Raw genomic sequence first — 12017 nt, 5'->3', positions numbered from 1 at the left:
TCCATGCCCTAAGTCAAGCCACTGTAGCTCTCCCACCAGAGAGCCCCAAGTCCAGTCAGAAGACGTCACATCACGAGACCTCAACCTCAAGACAAGTTTGGATGAACAGGAAAAATACAACGAGGGATGTGGGACAGATCATAGGGCTCTATGGTGAGGAGGAGCTGCAGGTGAACTGTATGAAACAACTTGGAAAGAAAAATTCCTTTGTCTGGCCAAACAAATCAGATTGTATTTTCTATCATCTCAAGCAAATTGACTGTGGAGAGAAAGACTGAGTTGCCTTTTAACACATTTACTCATTTACATTTGTAATAAATTAAATCAATTAAAATGTTCCACATTTTTGTGTGATTTGTCTTGAACTGAGAAATATGCATTTTTGAACTGACAAATTGTGGTGTGGTGCAGCTTATCCTATGGTGTGACACAATATCATTTGGTGTGACAATAAAAAGGCTTTGTTAGTGATGAATCCTAAAAATGTCAGTGTAACACATGGAAAATAATATCAGCAAGACCCAAAAGCTTTAAGATTTAGAACAGGGTTCGTCAGAATTAATATAAAATATATTGAAAAACTGAGGATAGACGTGTTGATGAGGAAAAGTAACACATAATGTAATGGATTTGCACAAGGAAATGCTGGGCTCCTGATAGTAATAATAAAGAATTATGATAAATTGAGTTAATTGAGAAAAGTATACATTGCCTTTTTGTGGTGCATAGCCTCATGTCACACCATATGACAATTTTAAGCACTAATACGACAAATCAGTGAATAAATTCAGATTCTGATACACAATTTAAAAGACCACATATATTTTAGGAAATCTAAGAGAGTGAGGATATAACAATACGCACATTGATGGCGGGTGCTGGGTCAAATATAGAACATCTTGAAAAGTAGATAGAGGCCACACAGCTTCTCATCTTCAGACTTCTTTATTTACACCTGAAGATCACTAAGATCAAAAAGTTGTTTGTTTATTTGTTAAATAAAGAAGTCTCAAGATGAGAAGGTGTGCGGGCTCTATCTACTTTCCAGGAAATCTAAGAGACAAAACACAAATCAATAATTGTCATGCAAAATATTTGAAGTTAAAAAGAAACAAAAAAAAACAACAACTTTTTTTCAGGCTGGAACGTCAACCACTCGTGCGTCTGTTTTATGATTAGTGAATGTGGGTGTGTGTGATGTCTTTGTATTGCCCTTTGCATCTTCCATCCCACCAACCTCTGAGCCTGAAGGAACTAGGACAGTGAAACAGTCACAGGTCAGCTGACTATTTGGCACCACCCTTGTCTTTGGAAAAGGAACGACAGAGAAGATGACGGGAGGGGGGATGGGTGGGCCACCAGGACCCAACCCCAAACCATCCAACACCTGAATAGACCAAAGAAGAGGAGGATAAAACAGGACATGATAATTTGATGAGAAACCAAGAAGTACATGTTAAGTAGAGACGTTTTGTAGGTCTCAGACTATTCAGAGGGATGGGAGGAGTTGTAAGAGGTGAAGGAGGACAAAGAGATGGTTAACTTGTAGAAGTTAATCCTGCAAGAGAAAATGAATTGGGTCAAATGGGTTTCCGTGGCAACTGCAACAAACAGGATCTCATGGTTGGTGAGAGTGACAGGCCTAACTCTTAAAAAACATCGTACAAAAAGTAAAGAAATTTGTGTTTGGTAGATTATTTCTTTGTTGTAACAATGCTTCTTGGCAATAAATCTTATACCGTTAGAAAGCCTGTTTATTTCCCTTTTAAATGGTGCCACATGTGTAAGGAACATGAATTTGTGGGATGAGCAGCAGAGCTGAGGATGTGGGTTGCTCCCATGAAAAATTTGTGAAATCTTTTCTGCCAGTGCCAAACAGCTTATTCTGCCATTGACTCTTGTTTGGTGTTTGGTGGATTGGATGACTGAAGTTTGAAGAACCACCTCCTCATGCTGGTCACCAGCCTGGTCACACACTACTGTGGGATTGTATCCCATTCTTCAACCAGCATTTGTCGCAAGTCAGCCAGCGTGGTTGTGTTGGTCCCTCTGGCACAAACAGCACGCCCCAGGCTGATCCCACAAGTGTTCAATGGGGTTGAGGTCACGACTGCTGGCAGGCCATTCCATCCTCTCCACTCCCAAATTCTGGAGGTAGTCTCTGATAAACCCCGCTCTGTGTGGGCGATTGTCATCTTGGAGGATAGAGTTCGGTCCCAGACTGTGGAGATATGGGATTGCCACTGGTTGCAGAATCTCATCTCGATATCTCTCTGCATTGAGATAGGCCTATCTCACAACTTCCTAGAGTCCTTCGTGGCGCTGCCTTAACCATGTAATACAACTTCCGGCCGCATCATTCCATGAAGTTTACAATGGCACAGTCCAAGAATAAGAGTTTTTGCTGTGTACCTCAGTGTACCAACTCAAAACAAAATCAGCCTTACTTACATTTTCACGAGTTTCCAAAAGATGAGGACTTGAGAGGAAAGTGGATTAGGCCAGACAAAAAAAAATTCTGGGTTCCAGTTCCTGACTGAGTGTCCCATTTAACCCCCGAGTCAGGTTATTTTATTGCCCTCTGTGTAAAAATAAAATAAAAAAAATAAAATAAAGGTACTATGCGACCAAGTGTGACCTTGTTGGCATTGGTCAAAAGTTAAGCGGGGCTTGTATTTTGACCTATGTTGCACTCGCCTTATTTGTGATGTTCTCGCGTAACTTCGGAAAATAACTTCATTGAATCACGCGCCACCAACAGCACTGGCTGGAAAGAATGGACTTCCGCACGGTGTGTGTGTGTGTGTGATTTGTCCTCGGAAACCACCAGTGAAAATAATCCGACTACAAGAGAAAACCTTTGCAGATGTAGTGAAAGAGGTGAAACAGTGCCATTGTAGTGCAGTGCTGCAAGTGCAGCAGGCAAACATGACGGGGGATCTGTCATGTTTATCAAATGTTCAATGCTGTAAGTGATCATGATAGGTGGAATTCATTAATGAGTACACATAGAGAGATACACATCCATGTACACATTGTAGTAATACAGATCTAATTTATCTTTCATGTATGCAATGAATTCCTCATCCCGCCAAATTCTCTGTATGGTCAGGTCAGTTTGAGTCTCCATCACAAAGTCACACCAATGGATACCCGTCACTGCCAGCTGGCCCTGAACCTGCCAATAGTACTTGTGACTTTCTTTTAGTTTGGCCTGCCCATTTCTAATTTTCAAGAATGCCACATTGGTAACATTTTCTGCTGAAGAGCTTTTCACTTCCACTAGGCTGATTGGATAGGTCTCATTCTCATCAACTACTCTCCCATTAGGACTGGCTCCTAAATGGAGGGTCTGTGGATGAATAACAAAGCCACATGACAGAACCCTGACATTGGCAGTTTTTTTCATATTTGCTAAGTATGCTTGTCTCTAGATCCAGCCCTCCTTTCATTGCAGGTGTCTGTTTTGCTCCCCTAATAATTCTATTGGCCAAGCCCTTCCCTGATGACTCCCCTAGGACATGGCACACTTCACGGAATCTGCTCGCTGTGACTCTTGGCCTGCGAACATGTGCTCAAGCTGCACATTTTGATTGCTCTCTAGTGCCCTCTTCAATTTGTTGAGTGCTGATGTCTGATACTTTGAGAGATTCTAAGTGTAGATGCTGATCAAATTTAGGAACAAAGGCCAAATTAGAATGAATTGAAAATCCAGGAAGGGGTAGTGTAGGAAAGTCAATGGTTGAGGTATCTGGGGTCAAAGGTGGACAATGGTAGGAGAAGGGGCTACCACTTGGCAACAAGTCCAAATTGAGAAGGGGCCAACTCCAAGTTTGAGATTTCCTCCAGAATGTGGGACATCAAAGGGCAAGGGTGGAGATGGCTCAGCTTGGCTCCAAATGCAAGGATATATGGCTCTGGCAGGGGCCCTACAGGGTAAACAGAGGGCAGAATAGGTAAGGAGACCAAACCTGGGTTCTAGGTCAATGCCATGTCTGCGGCTGACTGGTGCAGGCCAAGCCAGTTGATACGATGCAAGCGTTATGGTCTCTGAGTTCTTTGTAAATTTTTGGGAAGACTGTGTCTGCTTTTCTGCCTGACTTTTCAAAGTGACCAACTTGTGCTTGCGAAGTTCAGTCCCCTTTGGAAATTCCTGGTCGATACTGGCATGGAGTGAACTGAAGTGGCGCCGAAGATTGAGAAGCCTTGAAATGCGCTAATGACGCCTGACATATAAGGCAGAATGGCTTGCCATTGTGTTCAAAAAAAAAAAAAAAAAAAAAAAAAAAACTCTCCCACTCTGTTAAAAACGTCCTGTGTTCATCTTCATATTTTTGTTTTGCTGTGCATTTCTTCCCTGCCATTTTGAGAGTGAACTTGACACAATACTCAACAATGAGGTTTTCCCTCCCGAAAATTTGCATCAAACACGCATGTGCGTGAGATGAAAATACCGTAGCCTATTGAACTCAAGCTAAGCGAATGCGCATACACATAAAAAAAAAATCCGAACACAAAATTTGACATGAACGTAAGAGCCGCATGAAACCGGGCAAAGAACTGCATGCGGCTTGCGAGCCGTGGGTTGGCCAGGCCTGGCCTACAACATTGTTTTAAGCAGTTGCTATTAAAAATACATTCATTTACTTTGTTTTAAAATCTTAACATTCTGACAACACTACCATAAGCATTCGTTACAAGGCATTCGTGATATGATATGACATGACAAGGCTGAGGTAAAAGTTAGGCTGACATTATTGCATTAGCTAGCTAGCTACCTGTGAGGCAACTTACCTTGATATTCGTGGATGTACTCCTCAACAAAGAACTTATAACCTTTTTGCAACCTGGACTGTGGAGTTGAGGAATAACAGCAGACTATGCGGTAGGCATCCTCGAACGCAATTTGGGGTAAATTTGATAGCGATGAGGTGAAAAAGCGCTCCTTGACAGGTGACGGCAGATGATGACAGCAGACCACGGCAGACAGCTGAGCAGTTGTGGTGCACCGGAAGTTGATTTACCCCGTGTGACATATCACCCGAATCTTGTGAGATGGGCTCATTGCCTCCAATGATGACATGCATCGTTTTTCCAGTGAGGGAGATGCCGCCCCACAATTAGTACCCCACTACCTGGGGGTACCAGAGGCTCAAAACAAGAGTCAATAGCAACAACAAAATAAGCTGTTAGGCATTGGCAGAGAAGATTTGGCAAAATTTTCATGGGCGCAACCCGCACAACCCACTCTGCTGCTCATCCCACAAATGCATGTTTCTTACAAATGTGGCACCATTTAAATGGGAAATAAACAGGCTTTCCAACAGTACAACATTTATTGCCAAGAAGCATTGTTATGACAAAGAAATAATCTACCAATGACAAATTTCTTTACTTTTCGTGCAATGTTTATAAGTTATGGTAAATGAAAGGAGACAGCACTGGAAGAATTATAGAAGTATGAGAGGAGAGTTATGTGCTAAAAAACAAATAGCCAGTTTACATTCAAATGAATGATATAAATCATGCCAACTACCAAAAAGGAGTGTTAGCATACCTCTTCCTGTGAAGGCAGGGCACTACCTTTCAGCAGCTCTGGGGCACTGGCATAGTCTCCCCCTGTTTTGCTCAGTACAATGTGAGGGATGGTGTCATCAGCCAAATCTGCCTTCTGCTTCTCTTTCTCAAGCCTCTTTTTCTTACATTTTTTCTTGGTCCTCTTGCCAACTGTTGACGACCGTTGACACTGAGCCTGTGTATGCAGAGTGTTGATGGATAAGACCACTGAATTCAAAACTGTAGCTGTAGTCATAACACAAAGATGTGTGCAATTGCTTTAGATGGAAATCAATGACAGCAGCCAATAGTGTAATACCTGCCAATAACATAATATTTTTCTGTTCTTAATGTAATAGAAGTCGATAATGTAATAACTTACCAATAATGTAATAAAGTTACTGAACTAATGTAATAACTTTTTGCCAATAATGTAATAATAATTTCACTTAAGTTCAATTCATTGGCTATAAAGTGTCACATAACTTTCAAAAACTTGACCACACACACACACACACACACACACACACACATACACACACACACACACACTGTCTCTCTAGGAATTATGATTATTTATTTGTTTGTGCTGCTTGATGAAAATGGGTTCTGTGGGCACCCACAGGTCTCCCCTTTGCAGACATGTCCACCTAATGCAACTCCAACTTCAACCCAACAGCACATTTGTACTGCATGAAAACAACTGCATGGTTTTTGCTCCAAACTGAATGGGATTAACATAAGTAGTAGTGTGGTTGAAACAGTTGGCTTGAAAAAGTGATTTAAATAAGTTAAATTAAAGATGACACTTTTCATGAAAAGAAGTGGTGGTCTTTGTATTCAAGAACAAAGCATCTTCAAAGAGGTACAGATTTCATATTATAAAACATAAGAGTGATTGCAAACGTCTTGTGTTTCAGGAGAAGGCAGGCCTGAAGGTAAGTCTAACCATCAAGCAGAACAAACCAATAATCAGAATTCCTTGTGAGACAGTAGGGGTGTCACTACTACACAAGGTTCATCATTTATTATCTCAAGTATGAAGGTCTGGGTCTTTAAAACTATTATGACCTTGTCATCTAAGAACATGAGTCTGTTACCCTTCACAGGTTACCATAATATGTTTAAACTGTATGCTAAACTGTATGTATTGTCACTAATTGTGTAAAAGTTGCTTTATTTCTTAAAATGGTGGACATCCTGTTTTGTGGTTATGTTGTGTGTGTGTGTGTGTGTGTGTGTGTGTGTGTGTGTGTGTGTGTGTGTGTGTGTGTGTGTGTGTGTGTGTGTGTGTGGATGGGTGTGTGGGTGTGTGTGTGGGTATGTATGTGTGTGTGTTAGTGTGTGTGGGTAGTGGGTAGGGTAAGTGTCATGGAAGAGTGACACTTTATCAACAATAAATAAAACTTAAATAAAGTGATTTAAGTATATTATTACATTACTTATTACATTAAAGTATCTAAAGATCTTTTCACTTGCTACTAACCACGAAAATTTACCTGAGCACCAACTCTCTAGCTGAAGTGAGTAGTATTGCTGGAGTCAGCCAAAATTACCTGTTTCTCTGGGGAGATGTCTTCTGGTGATGGAGGGGCTTCATCATCCAAGAGTGGAACAAGCAATAGGCCCTGGGCCCGGTCCCAGTACTGCAGGATGTGGTCCACCTGGACCTGGTTTTGTTCATAGGCCTGGAACCAAGCCAGCAGGTCATCCTCACTGGATTGCAGTGAGGCTGAGCTGAGCTGAGCAGATGGGAAGAGGACCAAGAATAAGATCATAAATAAGTGATAAATATTAACATAATGCATTTTCCCATATAGATTTAAACAGTGGTGGTCAGGGTTCCAGCCATCCAGCAGATGAAAATATTAAAACTGTCTTTACTTCATTATGACTTATTCTCAACAGCTGGTCATCCAGTTGGCAAGTAACCGTCACTAAAATTAGAACTAAGGTCTCTCATCTGTCAATGCAGCACCTTAGGGAAACAAAAGAATTATTTTTACACTGCAGTAGCTGTGTGCATTGAAAAGTGAAGTTGGACCAAACTGCATCCATGCTTGCAAATAAACACCAAAACTGTAACCAGATCAATTTTTATTTTATTTTTTATTTAACCTTTATTTAACCAGGAAATCCCTTGAGATTAAAATCTCTTGGGATTTCCTGCAATAAAATTGTCTACTTAAATCATATCAGTAAACCCACCTGTCTTCCCTCCAGGTTGCTTGTAGGTTCAAGAGACTCTGCCTGTGGTCCCTTGGTCTCTTTTGTCTTTTTCTGGACCTTTTTGTTTTGATGTGCTATATTAGTAAAGAGGAGCCATAATAAAAGATAGTTTCATGTCAGCAGCTTTGCATGTCCAGTATGCCTATCAAAGGGAATGTATACTAGAAGCTAAAAAAACACCTACATTATGTATCAATGTATCAATTCAATTATCAGTTCAATTTAAGCTACAGTAGCATTATTGCAATTGCTGATGCTGAGATGCTGTGTTAAAAGGTTAAAAGCTTTTCTCTGTCAAGCATAAAAGAATACTGGGATTCATAGCAGCTGCTGACACCTTCAGTGCAATTAAAACGCCCTCTGGGCTCTACTAGTGACTCTTTAGACTTACAGAAAGACATCCCCTGACCATCCATTGTGACTGTAGACTGAAAAGGAAAGGAAACAGATGGATTCCAAAATCACTTATGCGTCGACAACTGTGTGCATTTGTCTGCGTGTATACTGGTTGATACAGGAAGAGAAGTTGAATGGGATGCATGGTATACATGTCAGACCTGCTTCCTTCCCTGAAGACTCTTCTTCCCTGAGACCTCTTCATTACTATCTGTTTTGACCACTTTCTCAGTCTGTTCCTTCAACTCCTCTTCTTGTCCCAGCATCTCATGTTCCTCCTGTTGCCTCTTCATCTCCTGCTCTCTCATAATTTGCTCCAGTTCCCTTATAGAAAGGCACACAGACAAACATGTGGACACACACAGACATGCAGGGGTAAAACACTGCTTTACATGGATTAAAATATTTTAACTAACAGTTTGAAAATTGGTTCCAAAAATAAATGCACCCGAGCAAGGCTAAAAAAATGTAAAGACCCAATTGAGAGTGCTGTCTTCTCCTTGGATGTTTAACCCCTTGTAGACTATTGTCGCGAATTCGCCTCAAACCACTTCCAGTCTTAATGCAGCCAAGGTGGTGTATGTATCCCACTGATGCTGTTGATGCATATTTTACACATACCAAGAATTGTATTGGAAGCATCTGCTTGAAGGCAAAAATACAAACAATTTATTTTTGTATTATAATTGTAAATAAATTCAGGCAGTAAGGGGTTAAGTTGTGTGTTGTATGTGCATCATCACAGTTGTGCCCATAATTATAGTACAAAGACAAAAAAGTGATTTCTCCTAACTGCCAAATTTAATCCTCCCTAAGGGGACATTGATTGAACCCCTAAAAACTAATCTCTGTACATCAATGTAACATATTTAGAAGTTTTCTTTCCATGAAAAAACACCCCTCCTTGTTTTAAAATGGCTTAGATGTAACTCTATAATTAAGGTTTTGCATATTTATGAATATGCAAATAGTATATTATAACTCATAACTTGTATAGTACTTGATAATCTATCCATGTATTTTTTTTTTTTTTAGTGAATCTCTTGGTTACACTAATATTGTTCATGTCAAGCAGCTATTTCAAGTTGGTCTTGCTCTTGCTGAGCTTTTGAAAACAATGTGCCACCCTGTCTGATGATGGGACTGGCTGCCAGATTTGTGTACCAAATCTATTTGGCCCGGGGTATGTCTGAATCTCAGATTTTAGAGAAGTGCACAGAAACCTCCAGGAGGATTGTGAAAACACCTCTAGTGACCAAATTTTCACAGACACAGGTCAGTATCGTCAAGATCAGACATTTTAGGGGACATAACCACAACAATAACACATTTTTCAGTGGGGTCTTGAATAAATTATTGTGGACAGATAGATACATAGATAGATAGATATACTTTATTGATCACAACCAGGGAAATTCTGGAAAAAATGAGGAACGCTTCACGAATTTGCGTGTCATCCTTGTGCAGGGACCATGCTAATCTACTCTGTATCGTTCCAATTTTAGTATATGTGCTACCAGAGTAACACAGCACCTAATCTACAATATTGTTTTTTCCCACACTCCAGTGAGTACCTGCACTTGCGCTGTCGGAACTTCTCCAGTTGTCGTTGAGCAATCCACTCCTTCTTTTCCTCTGGTAGAGCATCGTATTCATCCTCGCCCAGGCCCAGCAGCCACTGCTCCTCCCTGTCAGCTGCTTCCCTCTGCAGGGCCTCTGGATGACCAACAAAATTATATAAAAGGACACAAATCTATAAGCACATCAGTTGTAAAGTTCTATCCCCAAATGCATGCAAATCACTACTGTACACAAGGTTCATCATTTATTATCTCAAGTATGAAGGTCTGGGTCTTTAAAACTATTATGACCTTGTCATCTAAGAACATGAGTCTGTTACCCTTCACAGGTTACCATAATATGTTTAAACTGTACGCTAAACTGTATGTATTGTCACTAATTGTGTAAAAGTTGCTTTATTTCTTAAAATGGTGGACATCCTGTTTTGTGGTTATGTTTGTTTGTTTGGCTGTGTGTGTGTGTGTGTGTGTGTGTGTGCTGGTGCATGCTTTACCTTCAGCCTCTCTCTGTGCTGTCTCCCGTGCCTTCAGGGCAGTGTAAGTGTCAGACAGGTTGACTACGTAGATGTGTTTGCGGTTATTAAAGGCCTTAAGGACCACTTGTAGTGTGCTGACCACTGAGCAAGTGTACACAGACTCCAGGCCATCAATCACAACGCCACGATGACAATCGCTTAGCTATCGCCACAGCGATGGCAGCAACCACAATGATGACAATGGCAAGACAAGGACAGCAAGCATGAAAAACTGAAGAACAAGGAAAACTCAAATAAAACTATGTAAACTGTATTACCGGTAATGTTGTTAGTTCAATATATGCTTTTAGAATATGAATGGCACTGATATTGGCCTCTAATTAAATATAGAGGCCATACACGATAAATAATTTTTAAAAAAATGATAAAGATTCCTCCCTCACCACAGTTAAACAGAAACACTTTCATTCTAAGTATTTATCGATTTTAATTTTAGAAGTGAAAGTTAGCACAAATATACAATTGCAGCCATATCTTAGTGGGCTAGTGTGTAATCTTACCTGCAATCTCTCAGCCAGGATATCAGCCAGTAGTTGTACTGAAAGGAGATTTCTGAGTGTGGCCACATCGCCTACCCGATTCAAAATCACATCCAGCTGTTTCTGGCCCTCCTGCACATCAAGCACAGCATTAATAACAACTGCTGTACTATATTTGATATTGGTATTTTTTATATTTATAGATTTGTTCATTTTTCCTATTTTTGTTTTATTAAATGTCAAATGTATGAAAGTCACATTTCCCAGTCTAAAGGTAGCCTACTGTTAATGCGAAGTTACCCAATTAATATCCTACCCTGAAACTCTCATGCTAACAAGTCAAAGCCACCCAAATACTCCGATTAGTTGATAGTATATCTGTAATTACACAACAGTTAGATCTCATTCTGAGTGATTTGATTAGACAAGAGGAATTCCACTAGTACTGATGTTCAGTAGAACAGTACTCTGATGTTTAACTATTGGCCCTTTTCCACTAGTACCTACTCGGCTCGACTCTACTCGGTTTGAGAGCTTTTCCATTACGTGGTAGTACCTGGTAGTACTTGGTAGCAGGTCCCATTTTAGGACCTATTCGGCCGGGGTTCCAAGCGAGCTGAGTCGAGCCAAAAATGTGACATAAATGCCGTGCAGGCCACTGATTGGACAGGGAGTGATGACACATGAGTGCAACTCCTTCACAAAAACACACCCGGCATTTTTAAAAGGACTGGCTACAGCGACCGTGCTTATTGATCAACACTGCAGTTGGAAGCATCGCAAAATGGCAAGCAAACCGGTGGCATGGACAAATGAGGAGGTGTTTGCTGGCGGACGACAGAATTCAGAGGGAGCTGGATGGTGCAACCCGAAACGAAAAAGTTTACAAGGAGGTCTCTGAGCGGATGGCTGTCCACGGATACCTGCCGACAATGAAACAGTGTCGGGAGAAGTTAAAGAAGCTGAAGAGCAATTACAGAGCCATAAAGAACCACAACGGCAGAAGTGGGTCCAACCGGAGAAAGTGGAAGTGGTTCAGCCAGATGGACGCCATTTATGGGCACCGACCTATGTATCACTCTGCTTTACAAATCTTCTATAGTAATCGTTAATAGCATTAATGGCTGTGAACTACATTGTAACAATGAACATACATGGTGAATGGTCAACGGGAAGGAGAGAAGCGTGAATATCGCTGTTTTTTTTACCCTCACTGTTGACAGGCACCGCTGCCTTCCGAA

The 12017-nt window shown here is 40.9% G+C and overlaps 1 protein-coding gene and 1 non-coding gene across 2 annotated transcripts in view; both read right to left on the bottom strand.

Annotated features, from left to right (window-relative positions):
- The window catches only part of LOC115360422 (hydrocephalus-inducing protein-like), an 85962-nt gene that overhangs the window by 2461 nt on the left and 71484 nt on the right, over positions 1 to 12017 (bottom strand). Inside the window, 9 exon segments of the mRNA XM_030053339.1 lie at positions 1238 to 1387; positions 5558 to 5752; positions 7113 to 7298; positions 7765 to 7859; positions 8177 to 8213; positions 8343 to 8505; positions 9756 to 9897; positions 10256 to 10439; positions 10798 to 10908. Of these exon segments, the coding sequence (XP_029909199.1) occupies positions 1238 to 1387; positions 5558 to 5752; positions 7113 to 7298; positions 7765 to 7859; positions 8177 to 8213; positions 8343 to 8505; positions 9756 to 9897; positions 10256 to 10439; positions 10798 to 10908 (1263 nt within the window).
- LOC115361345 (U6 spliceosomal RNA) lies at positions 9604 to 9709 on the bottom strand. Its single transcript, XR_003928417.1, has one exon. It is a non-coding gene; the product is annotated as a U6 spliceosomal RNA (small nuclear RNA).

This window comes from Myripristis murdjan, chromosome 6 (genome assembly GCF_902150065.1).
Source record: "Myripristis murdjan chromosome 6, fMyrMur1.1, whole genome shotgun sequence".
NCBI classification, from domain to species: Eukaryota; Metazoa; Chordata; class Actinopteri; order Holocentriformes; family Holocentridae; genus Myripristis; species Myripristis murdjan.
This window is presented reverse-complemented; position numbering and strand designations above follow the sequence as displayed.